The sequence below is a fragment of the Oratosquilla oratoria genome, chromosome 44 (genome assembly GCF_046742065.1).
Source record: "Oratosquilla oratoria isolate Oo_2021 chromosome 44, ASM4674206v1, whole genome shotgun sequence".
NCBI lineage: Eukaryota > Metazoa > Arthropoda > Malacostraca > Stomatopoda > Squillidae > Oratosquilla > Oratosquilla oratoria.
In genome coordinates this window covers 1,690,332-1,708,798 of record NC_134820.1, presented here as the reverse complement: position 1 = coordinate 1,708,798, position 18,467 = coordinate 1,690,332, and the positions used below count along the sequence as shown (strand labels likewise).

At 37.6% G+C, this 18,467-nt stretch overlaps 1 protein-coding gene across 3 annotated transcripts in view; it reads left to right on the top strand.

The window, feature by feature from the left end:
* The window catches only part of LOC143022394 (protein max-like), a 56,608-nt gene that overhangs the window by 16,766 nt on the left and 21,375 nt on the right, over positions 1 to 18,467 (top strand). The window contains exon 1 of one of the 3 annotated variants that reach the window (XM_076180558.1): positions 16,790 to 16,995. The exons of 1 other annotated variant lie outside the window; for it this stretch is intronic. In XM_076180558.1, coding sequence (XP_076036673.1) covers positions 16,993 to 16,995 — 3 coding nt within the window. In that variant the 5' untranslated portion in view covers positions 16,790 to 16,992. Of the gene's footprint in view, positions 1 to 16,789; positions 16,996 to 17,035; positions 17,171 to 18,467 lie in introns of those variants that run through there. One more of the 3 variants, XM_076180556.1, reaches the window with a different exon arrangement.

Here is an 18,467-nt window from a genome sequence, read left to right as displayed (position 1 = left end):
AGGATCTCTCTCTCTCGTCTCCCCACATCGTCTCTCGAGATCCCCGTATCCTACGCTAAGCTACCTTCGTCTGACGTCACTAATTTTTCTAATCCAATCTCCTCTGACTTCTCAAATAAATGTCACTCCTTATGGGCGTGACTTTGAATATATGCACCAATAGTTTTTTTCTCCTTCTCCACCTTTCCTCCAATCCGGAAAGCCATTGCAATGCCACTAGCAATATTGTTTACCTCAGCATTAGTCAAACGAAGCTAACCTGCGCTTACAGAGTTTTGATTACATCATCGATTATAAAACAGTCACCTCCGTCAGTGTTTACATAGACATAACGTCACCTTCGATGTTATCAAACAGCAGGCGAGCGTTGAGTCAGCATTCTAATGCCCTAGTGTTTCCCAAGCTCATTTCCATTCGTACAACTACCGGCCTCTTACAGGGCTCGGCAGCTACCCTTGGTCGTCCCGACCAATTTCTTATTTCCCTCTTACAGGGCTTGCTTATATATTTCTAGAATAAGCTAATCTACCCTTGCGTAATTGTTAAGCTACCGTCCAAAATACATCATTCATGCAATAAATTGGGAATAATACATAAACATAATACCTAAAATTGTGAATAACATGCATGTCAATATATATAAGGCATTGAATTAAGCGGTTACATGGTTGATTTGCTTTGATAGAGCCAACCTCCGGAATACAACAAAGGCAATCAGTGCTGCCACTAACACTGGAAGTAAGGGTATGATAAGGATTGGTAGTATATGTAAATCATTTGAGGGAGATCTTGACAATGGTCTCTTAATTTTCAAGGGAGGAGAGGTTTCAGGCAATGTGAAGTTGAAGGTTGAAATGTAGGTGTCATCGGTTAAATGCATTGTATTAAGGGTATTAGAAATGGTGGAAATAGTGTCTGCATGCAATTCGCAGTTATCTTTATTAGAGACAAGGCCTTCAACCAAATCCAATTTAGGACTCAACCCGGGACAATTTATTGATACCTTGGTCTTGTTAGGAAAAAACAGGTAATGAGATCCTTGTATGTTACAATGAGGAATCTGGTCTACCAAAATTTGTTGGTAATGACAATTGTTCATAACAGACACATTCCTAACCAGAGAATTCATGCGAAGCTTCTCGGAACACAAAAGAGATCATGCTTTCTCTTAGATTGTCTACAGAAAGGATGTAATTGATTAGAAAATTCACTATGAGTACTAATTTTCAATTTTGAATGGTTTATCATCTTTTCAAAGATAATAGCAATTAATTTACCAAACACACTAATCTAGAGTTTGAGTGTCTCTTCTTGTTCAATATTATTTCCAACACACTTCATTTTCAAAGACAGTCTTATTACTTTAAAATGGTCACAATACTCATGTGTGTACTCAGATGAGAGGTCCTTAAGGTTCCAAGTCTGACCACAGCAGATCCTAGGTTTTAGGTTTCCATGTATCTGCTTGACACCAAGTTCCAGTTGTTTAGGTCTCCCATCCCAAATACATACAAATGGTCAATACTATCTGTAAAATACATCAAGATTAATGTTCAACTCTTGAAAAATATCATTATAATATTCTCCATATTCTCCAGGGTTATTAATATTTATGCACAAAGTATTACTATAATCATCTTCATAGATCTGCAAGCTAATTTTCCTTATGTCATCTAAATGTCCTATCAATTCTTCTCTTGATTCTAAATGTTTAAGTTTAAACTTGTTTCCACCTGCAGAATCAATTACCCTATATGGACCAGTGTACCTTGGTGAAAGTTTATTATTGGGTGAGGTTAGTTTGACCATTACTAAATCTCCAATTTTCAATTCTAGTTTATGAGCTATTTTGTGTTGTTGTTCTTTCATTTCTTGTGAATACACCTGCATATGTTTCCTAACTCTTTGGTGAATACTTTGAAGAGTATTTATCCTATTGGATATATAATCATCCATATTATATATGGGTTTTTGCTCTGCAGTCAACATTTCATATGGCAGAGTTTTGTCCTCCCCAAAAATTATAAAATGAGGTGTATCACCAGTTGCTACATTAATTTGATTGTTCAGGGTACACTTAACACAAGGAATCCAAGTATCCCAAGTTACACTATGAGGACTTATTAGGGTTCTAAGACATATAATTATCTTTTTGTTTAACCTTTCTACTACTCCATTACTTTGGGGATGGTTAACGAGTATATTGACTTTCTTGATGTGGAATACACTACATAAATTTTCCAAGATTTTGTTATTAAATTCTGTCCCATTATCTGAAACTAAGATGTTAGGTGTAGTAAAATTACAGATTATCTGATCATAGATTACGGAAGTAATAGTTTCAGCTTTCTTATTGATAATGGGTTGCAATATACAAAATCTTGAAAACTAATCAATAGCAACAAATAGGTATTTAAAGCCGTTCTCAGACATCGGTAATTCTAATGTATCCATGTGAACTCTTTCCCAAGGTTTCTGTGGAATGGGATAGGTGAGTATAGGAGCAGGTTTTGGTGTATTTCCCTTCACCTTTACACATTTTACACACTTTTCTATATAATCATATATAGTTTTCTTCATTCCTGGCCAAAAGTATTTAAGTTGTACTTGTCTATAAGTTTTATCCTTTCCAGGATGTGAACTACAATCACTATCATGAAGTAACTTCAATATCTCATTTACCAGAGTTTGTGGTATAACCAACTGATTTACTTGACCTCTAGAAATATCTTTCCCATTTACAAATGTTTTCCTATACAATATTCCATTAATCAAATGAAATTCCTCTATCTTATACCCCTTTGGTAGCTTTGGAGGATCTCCTCTTGGGTTCATCAAATGCTTGATTATTGAATCACATGTCTCATCATCTCTGTTCTCTTATTAGCATTTCTTCATCTAAAGTTACTAATTCTTCTATACTACAAACAAAATTAATCAACCCAGTCCCAGTCATTGGTTGACTAATGTTTCTAGAAAGTGGATCTGCTACATTCCTTCTACCCAGAATATATTCAAATTGAACCTCATAGCACTGGAGTATCGCAAACCATCTAGCAAGTCTGCCTCTAAGATTCTTATGCTTAAATAAGTTCTGAATAGCTGTGTGATCAGTCCAAACTCTGATGGGATACCCTAGTATCATATCCCTAAAACTTTCTAAAGAATAAATTACTGCTAAAGTTTCTCTTTCTGTTATAGAGTAGTTTCTCTCCGCACTATTACAAAGTCTTGATGTGTAAGCTATGGGTTTCAAAGTTCCATTTCTCTCTTGCATGAGTATGCCTCCTAATCCTATGTCAGACGCATCAGTACAAAGAATGAATTCTTTTTCATAGTCGGGAAAAATTAAAATAGGTGAACTCGTGAGTTTATCTTTCAACTTGTCAAAAGCTTGCTGTTGTGCAGGTCCCCATATGAACTTTGAGTCCTTTCTTAACAATGAACTTAGTGGATTAGCAATGTCAGCATAACTTTGAATGAATTTTCTATAATACCCTGTTAATCCCAAAAAGCTCCTAACCTTGTCTACATTGGTCAGAACTGGAAAATTCTTGACAGCGTCAACCTTTGAATTTACTGTACTAAGTCCGTGTCTGTCTATCTTATGTCCTAAGTACATGACACTGTCTTGCAAGAACTTACATTTTTCAAGTTTTACTTTTAACCCTGCTTCTCCTAGTCTTGAGAATATCAAATCTAATTTCTTAAAGTGCTCCACTGCAGTCTGAGAAACTATTAAAATGTCATCTAGAAATACACTGGCAGTGTTTCCTAACAATCCATCTAGGATAGTATTCATTAATCTCATGTAAGTTAATGGACTATTACATAACCCAAATGGTATTCTCTTGAACTCATAATGTCCTGTTGTAGTAGAAAATGCTGTGAACTCTCTTGAATCTTCATGCAATTCTATTTGCCAAAAAGCTGATTTGATATCTATAGTACTAAAATATCTATTCTCAGTTCCCAAACTTCTCAAAATGTCACCGATAATGGGTAATGGTAACCTATCACGAATGGTGTGCTTATTCAATTTCCTGTAATCAATAACTGGGCGCATAGTCCCATCAGACTTTGGTACTAAGATCAACGGAAAATTCCACTCACTTTTACTATGTTCAATAATATCCTGTGATAACATTTCAGTGATGAGTTTATCTACTACAGCTAATTTAGAGTGAGGAACTCTGTAGGCTGGTATGTAGATAGGTTGTGTCCCTGGTTTTAACTTAATGTGATGTTTTAAAACAGTTGTTTTGCCTAAGGCGTCCCCCGGCAAAGCAATTGCTTTTTTATGTTTCATAAGCAAAGCAAATAAAGCTTCATCCAACTCAGGGCAATTAGTTGATTGTAATAATTCTTTATATCTATTTCTTAAGTCTATTCCTTCTTGAACTGAACAGATTGATGAAGTTGGTAATTCTATCTCCTCACTATTCTCATTTAAAATCTTAATAGGTTTAGTACACACCTGAATACATCCTATTTGTGTACCTTTAAAACTATCTCTTTATTCATAGTATTAATTACTAATACTTCTACTCTGTTCTTATTTGTCTTATAAATCCCTGAGTCCCACTTCAATCCTTTAATTTTAACTGATTCTGGGACTGTAATTACTTCAGAGTCTACATTTATTCCTTTCAAACACACTTCAACCTTATTTATTGACATGGGATGTAACAATGTCGACCTTGTTACTCCGCAATTTGCAATTATCAAGGCATCTGTGGTTGATAATTTAGTAATCTCTGGGATTTCCTGAACTTCTGAGTTGGGTTCACAAATTGTTTTACCTTCTGTAGGGTTGGACCGCTCGGCCTCGCTATCTAGGATAGAAATGTTATCTAAGGATTCATTGATTCCTACTGGTCTTAAGTCTGGTTGATTTAAGAATGGGATTAACTGTGACTTCACTAAAATTCCTAAGTCAGCAGGACAAATTACCATGTTTTCTTTTCTCATAGTTGCAAATCCTATCAATAAATCTCCTGGAAAAACAGACTCTTCTACCACTATCTTCACCAAATCTACAGCAACACTTCTCACCAACTGGACAAAAGAACACAAATACATACCTCATCTCTACATCAACAACACTCTAATACCACACACAAACACACCGAAAATTCTTGGTGTAACATACGATACATCCATGTCTTTCAAACAACACCTCATAAACATAAAAAACAAATGCACACCTAGACTTAACGCACTTAAGTCAATCACTGGAACAACATTTGGACAAAACAAAGAAACTAATATAACAATATACAAACAATGCATACGCTCAGTGATGAATTATGCGAGTCCTGCATGGGCTCCTAATCTCAGTGAGACACACCACAACACCCTTCAAATCATACAAAACAAAGCCCTAAAAACAATTACAACACCTACAGACCATTTACACCATGAAACAAAAGTCCTCAAAGTCAAGGACCACCTCGACATGAGAGGCACACAAACACTTGCTGCAGCCACCACAAACACATCACACCCGCTACACTACATAGCAGAACACCCACACACACCAAGAAACATTAAAACTACACCCAAAGACCTTTATTACGCACAGATACTCTCTTCTCTTCCTCCACAACCACCAAATACCAGCCTCCGGAAACATATTCATAATCATATCACTCACCGCTCCATTAACCCCTTCCATACGGTGCCGCACACGTAGGCGTCATGGACTTAGATCTCGGTGGCAGCAGCCGATGCCAGCCGTACGACGTGTCGTAATAATACTCGCATCATAAAATATAGTCACCGCTTATATCGATCGTTCTCTCTTCACCCGTGAATTTTGATAACCATAGAAAATGCGATTACAAAAGAATTAGAAAGAATGTCATTATGGAGGGGCGACTACAATAAATATAATCAAGACGCCGATATGGCAGCCTCGCGAATACACTCGCTCCCCATGACGCCTACGTGTGCGGCACCGTATGGAAGGGGTTAACACACTGAAAGACAACACACTGCTGCATGCCAGACCCCCTGATATCCACCCTTCTGAATCCTCTCTCCCACGAAAGGACAGAGTCCACTTGGCCAGACTGCGATGCGGTCACCACCCAGCACTTCTAAGCTACCAGAAGAGGCTGGACGACCGTGTTGTGAACAGCTGCCCAGGATGTAACACTTCACCCCATACCATGCAACACATAATGGAAGACTGCATTATACACAATCATGCACGCAAACAACACAACATACACTCTATAAAGGATTTGTGGGAAAACCCAGTTTGGGCTGTGGCCTTCCTTGGGGAGACAGGACTGCTCGGACAGACAGTCTAGGGAACGACAACAACAACAACAACCACTATCACTGGGATGTACAAATGTTCATTTGTATATAAGGCAACTTCTAGTTCCACCTTACCTAATGTTTTTAACTGATTTCCAGTTACACCTTGCAATGTGTAACGGATTGGTTCCAACATTTTCACTCCTGGGTTCAACTGGTTTAAAACTTTACTAGTAATTACATTAACTACAGACCCTGTATCAATAAAAATTTGAATAGGCTTATTGAACACTTTACCTGCAATGAGAGGTCCTACAGAAGTTTTACCAACAGTAATTATCAGTTTGTCAGTTTCTTTCATCTCCCTTGCATTCCCATGTTTAACACAATACCGCCTATCGGTATATATATGGGGAGGTCTGAAATTGTTTATTCTGTGTCTGGGGGTTTTCCTCTTAGCCCTGGGGGTACCCGAAAATTCCGGCACTCATGAGTTCTATGACCTATTCTATTATGATAAATGCAGAATGGAGGGTTCCTACATTGATACTCATTGTGTCCTTCGTATTTGCAATTTCTGCAAATAATCCCATAAAAACATTCTTGTGCTTTGTGTCCCCATGCATTACAATTAAAACATAGGATTCTGGTATCCCTATCCCTAGATGGACTTCTAGGATGTCGCCTATGTCCTACTTCTGTTTTCTTAAACTCTCTAGAGTTCCTATTTTGGCTTTGTTGATTTATAGGCATTACATATGGGTTTATAGTTCTGGTCTCACTGTATCCTTGAAGAAGATAATCTCCTAAACTTATATTTGATTTTAGATCCTTGTACAGCCTTTCTTTGCCAATAAGCTAAATGTAATCAATTTGATTACCTGGGAGATTTTCATCTTCTCACTAGATCTTTCTATCCAGTCTGAATCTTTCAAGATAGAATTCATGTCTTTTGACCATCTATCTAATCTAGCTAAGTACTCTGTGTCAGTTTCACTTGTCCTAACTCCTTAATCATTTTTACCAATGACCGAATAGGATCCTGATCACATTTGGACATGAAATGTTTGAGGAAGGCCGTTTTGTAATTATCATATTGATTAATTTCTTCCATTTGCTGGAAGTTAATGACAAACCTCGCCCTTCCATGCTCTGGATCTATATTCTCCTTGAGAATCTCAATCTTACGATTCTCATTAGTAATGTTTTTACTCACTATAAGAGTGTCTATTAAATTTAGAAATTTGTTTACACCATATGTGTTAGACTCTCCTGTGAATTTTGGAATATTTGTATTTGATGTGTGAATTTCGTGTCTCAACACGTTAGAATTCTGAGGGGTACTCATACTAATACCTTGCTTTATCCTGGCTGCTTGCGATGTCACTTCGTAATGTCAACTTCTGTCTTGACGTCCTTCTACGGCCTTGTCATTCGTCAGCGACGTTGTTCCTCAGCTCCATCACACACTCTGCCTTGAAGACCGCCTTGTTCCCGTAGACTTCCTCGCACCAGTTCTTTGTTCACCAGTTTATCTAGCACCACTTCTCTTCGGAGGTGTTTAACACTCAGTTCATCCCACCGCTGCCACCACTTTCACCTCCCCTTGTAGCCACTGTCACCACTGTGAGACCTCTCCCTCTATTCTGTTAGTAGTCACTTAATTTCCCCTCGCGTCTTTTTTATAAGTTTCCAGTAGTTTTCCAGTACCTTTAAGTAGTAGGCCCCATGCCTAGTTTCCTTTAGTCTCACTAGTTTCCAAGTGCATTAGGCCCCTTGCCTAGTTCTTGTCATGTACTTCAAATCAGTCCTGGGGTAAAGAAATTGTACTTTTCTTCTTTCACTGTAATTTCACAGTCTTGTTACACTCAGGATCTCTCTCTCTCGTCTCCCCACATCGTCTCTCGAGATCCCCGTATCCTATGCTAAGCTACCTTTGTCTGACGTCACTAATTTTTCTAATCCAATCTCCTCTGACTTCTCAAATAAATGTCACTCCTTATGGGCGTGACTTTGAATTCATGCACCAATAGTTTTTTTCTCCTTCTCCACCTTTCCTCCAATCCGGAAAGCCATTGCAATGCCACTAGCAATATCGTTTACCTCAGCATTAGTCAAACGAAGCTAATCTGCGCTTACAGAGTTTTGATTACATCATCGATTATAAAACAGTCACCTCCGTCAGTGTTTACATAGACATAACGTCACCTTCGATGTTATCAAACAGCAGGCGAGCGTTGAGTCTGAATTGTTGAGTCAACATTCTAATGCCCTAGTGTTTCCTAAGCTCATTTCCATTCGTACAACTACCGGCCTCTTACACTACTATTACTTTACCTCCCTTCTTCAGACACTCCACATGACACCCATCTGACCCAGGTGCCTTACCTGCTCTCATAATTTTAATCGCTACTTCCACCTCATCTTTTCTTATTTTTCCCTCATTTTCCTCACCCATCACTGTCATTTTCTTTGCGCCTCGCACTGCTATCACCATTCCCTCCCTATCCTCCTCTACATTCAACAGTCCCCTAAAATATTCTGCCCATCTTCCCCTTATCGCTTCCTCTTCCATTATCATCTTTTCATCTTTGCCTTTTACCTTTTCTTCCCTACTTGAATCAACTTCCCTTCCTCTTTTAATCTTTTAATAATAGTAAAAAGAAAATATTTAGGCCAAATCTTGTACATTGTGTAATGTGACCTTGGTAAAGACAAATATTGATATACTGGTACACGGAATAGTCTGGAAAACCCTACTATTGATAGTAGCCTATTGAGTGACTACCGGATCTTGAATATTACCTACAAGATATACAGTTTGCATGACTTGGCTATCGTTTTTTTTTTTTTGTTTTTTTAGGAATTGGTAAACAATAAGCAATGGATGCAAGAACAATTTAGATTACTTTTCCAAAGTTTCCTACTTTTCCCAGTGATGTAGCCTAGGCTACTTGTAAGGTCCTACCTGTTGTATGATAAATGCTGATTATGAGATAGGCTAAACTAGCCTCTCAGTTTGTTGGCCTAGGCAATCTCCATAGGCTAACCTAGCCAATCATTAGCAGTTTGTATTATTCTTAAAACTTTGATGAAGAGAGTGTATATACAAAGGATTACAAAGGCGGAGCATGCCAACAGGAGACCTTTTGGTCCATATCGAGGTCGGATGCGAAAAAAAAAATAATAAAATAATAAATAAAAACTATAATAATGTAAATAACAAATAAAATACATAAATAAATGCATAGGTATAGTTAGATAATAAACAAACAGGTAAATAGTAAATAATAATAAATTGATATATAACTAATAATAAATGAAAATCAAACAGACAAATGATAAAAACAAATAATATAAACTAAATTATAATCATTACAGCATCTTGCTTAGGTGTTTATCTAAATGATTCTTAAAGCTTCGAACTGTACATTGCACTACCTGTGCAGGAAGTTTATTCCATTCATTAACTACACGGTTGGCAAAGTTGTTTCTACCTACTTCCAAATTGAATCTATTTCCGGACAGTTTGAGACCATTGTTTCTTGTCTGATTCTCATTCAATGTGAAAATTTGGTCACTTTTGATGTTGTCAATTCCCTTTAGAATTTTAAAGACCTGTATCAAGTCACCTCTGAGTCTACGCTTTTTTAGGGAAAACAGATTCATATGTTTTAGTCGATTTTTGTATGATTTATTTTTTATATTTGGAATCAGTTTTGTGGCTAGCCGTTGTACTTTTTCCAGTCTGTCAATGTCTTTAATGAGATTCGGTGACCATATGGAAACAGCATATTCCAAATGTGGACGAACTAACAATTTATATAGCTTGTTAATGAGTGATGGACTTTTGAAATCAAAAGATCACGCAATCATTCCTAGAATCTTATTTGCTTTCTCAGTGGCTGAAATACACTGCTTGGATGATTTGAGGTCGTTACTGATAATTACGCCGAGATCTTTTTCACTATCCACTTTTGTTAAGGGATGAAAGTGGCAGTAGACTGGAAGTGAGCATTAAGGGAGAACGACTGGAGGAAGTGGATAGTTTTAGATACTTGGGTGCAAATGTGGCAGGGAAAGGTGGAGTGAAAGTGGAGGTAGAATGTAGATTGAGAGAAGCGAGTAAATGCCTTGGTGGATTAAAGAGTGTAATGAGGAATAGACATTTGGGAATGGATGCTAAGAGGAGACTGTATGAAGGAGTGATTGTGCCAACAGCACTGTATGGGGCAGAAACATGGAACATAAGAGAAGAAGAGAGAAGGAGTTTGAATGTGTTTGAGATGAGGTGTCTTGAGAAGTATGATGGGGGTTACTAGGGTAGATAGAGTGAGAAATGAGGTGAGGAGGAGAACAGGGGTGGAAAAGGAGCTGGGAGATAGGGTTGATGAAAGAATATTAGGATGGTTTGGACACATGGAAAGAATGAGTGAAGAAAGACTAGTAAAAGAGGTGTGGAAGGCAGATGTGGAGGGAGTGAACATGAGGGGACATCCTAGGATGAGGTGGATGGATGGGGTGAAGGGGTCTTTGGGGAAGAGGGGAATGTCTGTTGAGGAAGGACGGGAGAGGACAGAAGACAGGGGTGAATGGAGAATGGTTGTATATGGATAATGTTGTGATTGCATGAGGTGGAATGGGCGCGTGGATGGGGGGTGAGGTAGTATGTGTGAGCAAAATTTGACGCTGCCCGAAGGGATTTCTCCCCGTCCTCTCATTTTATGCAATGGGGGGACGGAGAGGGGGGTCGCCGATTTAATGAAGCGGCCTTGCTGTGGATGTGCTGTGTCTTGCGACACTGCTTCTGACCCAGGGCAGTGGACAAGGTGCAGGGATGACCCGTCATTCAGGAGGTGCTAAGATAAGAGGGAGGGTGGAGGGGTGTGGAGTGTATTCAGGGATGGAATGGGTGGGAATGATTTTATGCCTTTTTCTTTTTGGCTACCCCCCTTGTAAGGGGGAAAAAGCCTTTGTATATGTATGTATGTATGTACTTTTGTTAACGAATTTCCAAATAACTTGTAATCGTACTTACTGTTATTTTTACCTATGTGCATTACCTTGCATTTACTTGTGTTAAATTTCATTAGCCACTTTTCAGACTATTGCTGTAATTGATCTAAATCTTCTCGAATATCTAATTGGTTTAAGTGATCATTTGCCATTCCGCACAGTTTTGTATCATCAGCAAATTTGGAAACAGTAGATTTTAGTCCATGGTCTATATCATTTATATATACTACGAATTGAAGTGGCCCAAGAACGGAACCCTGAGGAACTCCACTTGTAACATTTTTCCATCTAGAAATTTTCCATTTAAAACAACTCTGTTTTCGACCATTCAATCAATTACTGGTCCAACATAATAGGCTACCACTTATTCCATGTAAAGCTAATTTAGTAAGTAGTCTTTCGTGGGGGACGGTGTCAAAAGCTTTTGCAAAGTCTAGATATATTAAATCTATATTGTTTCGTTTGTCATAATTCAAGATAACTGTGTTGTAGAATTCGAGTAAGTCACGCAAGAACGTTTCCGTCTGAAACCATGCTGGCTATCATTTATCAGATGGTTACTTTCCAAATGATGTTCGATAGCATCTCTGATGAAAGTTTCCATTATTTTCCTACGATTGAAGTCAAATTTATATATATATATATATATATATATATATATATATATATATATATATACAGGTAGTCGTCGACTTACGACCTATGCGACTTACGACTGATCGACTTTACGACCACAAGATAGTGCAATAATATTTAACGTTTAATAGAGTAATAGAATTGCAATGTTATGCCTGGCAGTGCAGTACAATTACTTTGCACGCCGCGAGACGCGAGTACTATAGTTTTGGCAGGTTACCGGCAGCGTCAGCTTCCCTCTCATTCAGGAGCATGTGGTATTTCTGACTTCATTCATGACAAGGATATCTTTAACATTTTTGTGCTTCAAACCCCCATGAAGATGTCTAAAAGAAAATTATCTTTCGATATTTCCAAGCCTGCCAAGAAACAAAGAAAGGTTATTGATCTTGACACGAAAATGAAAATGATAAAACATTATGAAGGAGGGAAGAAAGTTAATGTGATACAACGTGAACTTCATTTATCACATTCTACAGTGTCGATAATTTTAAAAGACAAAGGATCTCAATTTTGCCTTGGATTTTATATTTTAATATGTTTTGCAATTAATAAAATGTAACAGTAAAACTTTTTTATGCCTAGTCTGTTGTCGATAACAATATGTTTTGGTACAGCATTTTGTATTTTTATGTTTTGCAATATTTTCGGTACCGTACGTAAACGAAAAGAATATTTTGAAATATTTTTTTCCTAATTTTGCCGTGCATTATGTATTTTTAAGTTTTGCAATTAATAAAATGTAACAGTAAAATATTTTTTTCTGAAGGATCTTGCTGATTTTTTCTGTGTGATATCTAGGTCTGAGGAAACCTTCACAGCATGAGTTTTATTCAGATCTGACGAGTAGTTTTATATTTTTAAATAAAATACGTAAAAAATACCATATTTTTGGGCTTTCAAATCCTATCTCCTCTTACAATTTTTATTCGATGTCTTTCATTTTACAGCAAAAGAATCTTCTACATATATAAAAAAACAAAATAGAAAGCTTTTTTTAATATCTTTGTTTAACGCCGAGGAGAAAAAATATAAATAAAATTATCGAAAAAAAAGCAAAATTTTGACTTTGACACGTTATTAAAAATAAATTATTTAACATACGCAAAAAAACTCTCTATTTTATTTTTTGTCATTTATATTAATAGAGACCTCATGCAAAAATCGGTTGAAAATTGAGGGAGGAGATAGACTTTGAGTATCAAAAACTTACATTTTTCAGAAATGAGTGTTAAAGTTTTGTTTTTCCTAAGACTAAATTTTACATTGGACCTCCTAAGATCCATTGAAAATAGGTTCCATTGTATTTTCATGATGATTTTGCATCTTTCTAGTAACTCGGGCACTTTGTACCCTCCTACAGTGTAGGATATTATTCACTCAAAGTGAGGGTCTCATAAGCCGCCACCTCACTCTTTGTCGCAAAGTTTGAGTTCTTGGTCTAGAATTACCTAGCAAGGTAGTCTGATTGCTGGGATTCAGCTCTCTTTCTTTTCTTGGGTTTCCTTTCTGGTGTTGGAACAGGCTCTTGCTGCATCAGGGACATCACTGTGAGGTTTGAGACTCTAAACCCAAGGTGTTGCAACAAGGAGGCATCCTTGTAGCCACTTGTTAGCAAACAGTTGTTTGCGTAGAGACAACTTGTCTGATATAGGTGTAGAGGACAGAGGATCAGGTGCTGAGGATGTAGATGGAAGGGAGAGAGCTGCTGGAGGGAGTACTAGTGGTGGTGGCGGAGGTGGTGATAACAAAGTTGATGCTGGGGTTCTTTCTTTCTCCCCTTGAGTTGCTAATGTAGACGTTCTTATCTTCTGCAAGTGTGCCTTTTGTTTGGATAGCTTAGGCATGGCTAATATCTTCAAATATCTCTTCACTGAAAAATAGATGCGAATTTCACACGGCAAATTAGTGAATGCGGCAAGCTAACATGTACATGTCCTTTACTTTGTAAGGCTCAGGCCACTGCCAGTCGTGTAGGCTGAACTTCCTCACACCACATACTCACGTGCATGCCGGATGTAAGAGAAAACTTTATGAGTGTATCAAACGCAAAAGAATAGGGTAAAATATGGTCAAAACGTATGTAAACAATGGTCGTGCGCAGCATGTGGCTGCCGGGGGGAGGGAGGGTAGGCCCTTTAAACCCTTTAAAAATGGCGGTACGATAAAAAACACTTTACCAGCATCTAGAGCAAGATCCCTATTATGTATTTATGCAATAAAAAAAAAAAAAATCGAAATTTTCTTAAATCTGGGGGCGAGGGGTCCCCTTAGGCCTAGTCTGTTGTCGATAACAATATTTTCGGTACAGTACGTAAACGAAAAGAATGTGTTTTGAAATAAAAAAAAATCCTAATTTTGTCTGGCATTTAGTATTTTTAATGTTTTGCAATTAATAAGATGTAAACTATATAGTACAATGATTTTAATTTAACCAACAAAAAAGTATTTGTAGGTCAAAGATGACAGGACTTTATTCAGTATGCGTAGGCCTAGGCTACATTTCCTAACGACAATTATAAAAAGAATAATGAATATTAAACAACGTAGCTCAAAGATGATAAGATTTGATTCAGTATGCATACGTTTCCTAAAGAAAGTCTGATGATAGAATAATAAGTGTTAAAAAATACAGTATTAAATATCATAGGTCAAAGATGATAGGATTTTATTCAGTATGCTACGTTTCTCAAAGGAAATCAGATAAAATTATAAAAAAGGTTTAAAAAAATACTATACAACATAGTTCAAAGATGCTAAGATTATTTCAGTATGCTAAATATAATATAGAATATACATGTATACAGTAACAAAAATAACATTTAAAGGGTAATATATACTGTATATATATAAAGTCCGACTTGCGTCCAGATCGACTTACGACCTGTCTGTCGGAACCAAACTCGGTCGTAAGTCGACGACTACCTGTATATATATATATATACAGTAAAACCCTGATTATCCGAAACGAAAGGGGGGAAGCCTCTTTCGGATAAGCCGATTTTTCGGATAAGCCAGATTTATCAGAAATATATTTCGTGTTGACATACTTTATGTGTGTGTGTGTGTCCTGTGCCTTCCTCCCCCCCCCCTCTCTCTCTCTCTCCATCAGTCTCAAGTTGTGGATGGAACACAATTTTTTTTATTTTTATTTTTATTTCGTGTTGACGTACATACCTTATACCTAACAGAGAACAAGAATTGTCCTATACATATATCTTCCACTATCCTGACGAACACAATAGAGCAACTCCGCCACTCCCCACCTCCGTCACCATCACTCCACAACCCTTCCACTCCCCACCTCCTGGTGGTGGAGTCAGAAGGAAGGGTCGTCCATTGCTCCATCTTCACTGTCCAAATCAAAGATAGACAAGGAGGATGAGGCACTTGATGAAGGGCGAGAAAACTGGGTAGACGAAGGTGTTCTTGGCCGAAAAAACAAGGTGATAGAAGTCTGTTTGGTGCAAGACAGCTGTTTCTCGATGACGTCACTCAGTGCTGCTCGCATCATCAGGTACAGTTGATTGCTATTTGAAATGTCCCTGGGTTGCTGGTCAAGAAACTGAAGCACTCCTTTGATGTGGGACCGGACTGTTGCCAAAGACATGGAAGGATCAGAAGGATCATCATCATTGTTGTCATGGCCGTGCATCACTTCCTCAGCTATTTCTTTGGTTGATTGGAGAGCGTAACCTGGGTCCCCCTCATCCACAGTGAGCCACTCCGGGACATCCTCCTCTGTAACTGTCTCGTAATCACCCAGGGCCTCCTTCACCTCTCGCACCTCCCGGTCGAATCCTTCAAACACTTCTCGCATATCCTCATGGCCTCATAGCAGGGGATTCCAGGCATTGGCCAATGTAGAAGGGGGCACCTGTTTCCACGCTTTCTCAAGGTTGTAGATTGCTGTCTTCAGGTTATACCTCTTGAGGTTTGCTATTGTCCTCTGGGCTCTGGTGTCTCCTTCTTCTTCCCCCTTGAGCGTCACACACAGAATTTCCTGCATAAAGTGCCAGCGGTAGCGCATCTTTACTGCTTGTATGACGGCCTGATCCATTGGCTGGATGATTGAGGTGGTGTTGGCGGGCAAAAACATGCAACAGATCATGCCGTCTCGTGACACTAAATCCTCCTTGGCAGGGTGGGCAGGGCCATTGTCGAGGAGGATTAAAGCCTTCACATTGTGTAGTGTCGTCTTCAGTTCGGTGATCTGGTGCTTGGTGATGGAAGCGACAATGATCTTGTGAAACACGTCCTTGAAAATGCCAGAGGTGAACCAAGCCTTTGCTGAAGAAAAATAGTGGACAGGCAGGTGGTCCATGCAGTCCTTCAGCACATGGGGCCTCCTTGATTTCTCAACCACAACTGGTGTAACCCGGTGTGTACCATCAGCATTAGCGCCAAACAAGACAGAAATGCGGCCCTTGTCCAGCTTTCTCCCTTGCGCGTCCTTAACAGCTATGCTTGCCTGTGTGTTGTTGGGCAGTGCCTTCCAGAATAGTCCGGTCTCGTCAAAATTGTAGAGTTGATGGGGTAGCAGTCCTTCGTCACTCACTAATTTCCAAAAATCGTTAATGAAAGGCTCCACAACATTGATAGCAGCACTAGCAGTCTCTCCACAGACCCTCTTGTTTGCTAAAAGATGATGCTTTCTGAACCTAACGAGCCACCCAGAAGATGCTCTGAAGTCATTAATACCTAAATCATTTGCCAGGGTTTCCGCCGCAGGACTGTAGATCTACACCCCGCACTGGCAATCCGGAAGATACGTGCTGTTGCTGCCACTTGAACAACGCCTCGTCTAGGTTTTGGTATTTTCCAGCTTCATGGTCCTCGGTCCTGAATCTTTGTTCTTGTGGTGGAAGACAGCTGGGAGATGCTTGAGTGAACTGCCTTAACTGTGGCTCTTGTGGTGGAAGACAGCTGGGAGATGCTTGAGTGAACTGCCTTAACTGTGTCCCTGCCTTTTTGATGTCCGTAACAGTAGCATTCCCAATGCTATATTCGTGGGCGATGGACGTTCCCGATTGACCTGCCTTCAGCTTGTCCAATATCTCCAGCTTCTGCTGTATGGTAAGGACGACTTTCTTCTTTTTCCCGGTTTCTTTCAGCATGGTGATGTAGAAAGAAGTGAGGTCAAAGCACAGGTAGAATGCGACTGCCCAGTGTGAACTCTATGACGCGACTGCCGCCGACTGACGATGTAAACAATGAAACCAAACAAACACACGCTACACTAAACAAAGTAGTATGCTTAAAATATATTCATTTTAACTGTTCTTATCAATTTTAAATGTGTTAATATAGTACATATGTAGTTACTATTATTTATTTTCATGTTTTTGATGTTTTATAACGTTTTAGTATCCAAATCAATGTCGGATAATCCCATTTTTCGGATAATCCGCTTTCGGATAATCGGGGTTTTACTGTATATATATATATATATATATATATATATATATATATATATATATATATATATATATATATATATATATATATACACACACACACACACAGATAAAACGTTTTTCTTTTGGTACATGTTGATTATCGGGTTCTTTAGAAAAGAGAGAAAAAAAAAAAAAAAAAAAAAAAAAAAAAACGCAATAATAAAAAATTATTCTATTTTTATTTTGTTTTTATTTTATTATTTCTATTGTTTTTTATTATTTCTATTGTTTTTTATTATTTCTATTGTTTTTTTTATTATTTCTATTGTTTTATTTTTGTTTTATTTAATTTTTTATTAAAAAAAAAATCCCAAAATAACCTTATAATCCACATTTACCTTTCTTTTTACCATAAATTGTAAGGTCGAATTTGTTTTTCCTAGACTATAGGATGCCTCTATTCATAGGGTAGTCTAGGACTCTAACCTATATTTCTCATAGGCTAGTCTAACCAACCATTTTCATCACATTAAGATATCAGTTTACCCTACTTATACAAAGTACAAACTACTATTTTTTTTATTTGCAAATTTCAAATGAGTAGTCTACAAGTTCTATAATTATGAATAAAGCCTATTTTTTAATGTTTACGAATAAGAAATTTGTATAGATTTGAACTTTAACCTCGTTATTAACATAATAATACTGGTAGATTCAAGGAACATATAGAATGTTTTATTATAAGAAATTTTTATAGATTGAATTTTTAACCTAGTTATTAACGTAATAATACGGGTGTATTCAAGGTACAGTACATATATTTTGTTATATTTTTGAAAGCTTTGTCTGCATTTTTACCATTACAGTAATTGGCAAGCCAACAATAGCTGTAAAATACTGTCTACAGATGTGCACTGTGAAATAATTTGTTGCTATTATGCAAATAGAAAGCAGTAGGTCTCATTATTCAAATTTTAGAATTTTTTTTAAAAATTATGTTTTGTGTTGAGAAAATTTAATAACCATCCAGTATAGAATCGTTTTATAGCTAGTTACAGGATATATACCATTTATAGAAGTATCCAGAATGTAGTTTGTATTAATGTTTCATTCTATATTATGGGAGTTATAGCCAGTGGAATGTATTTC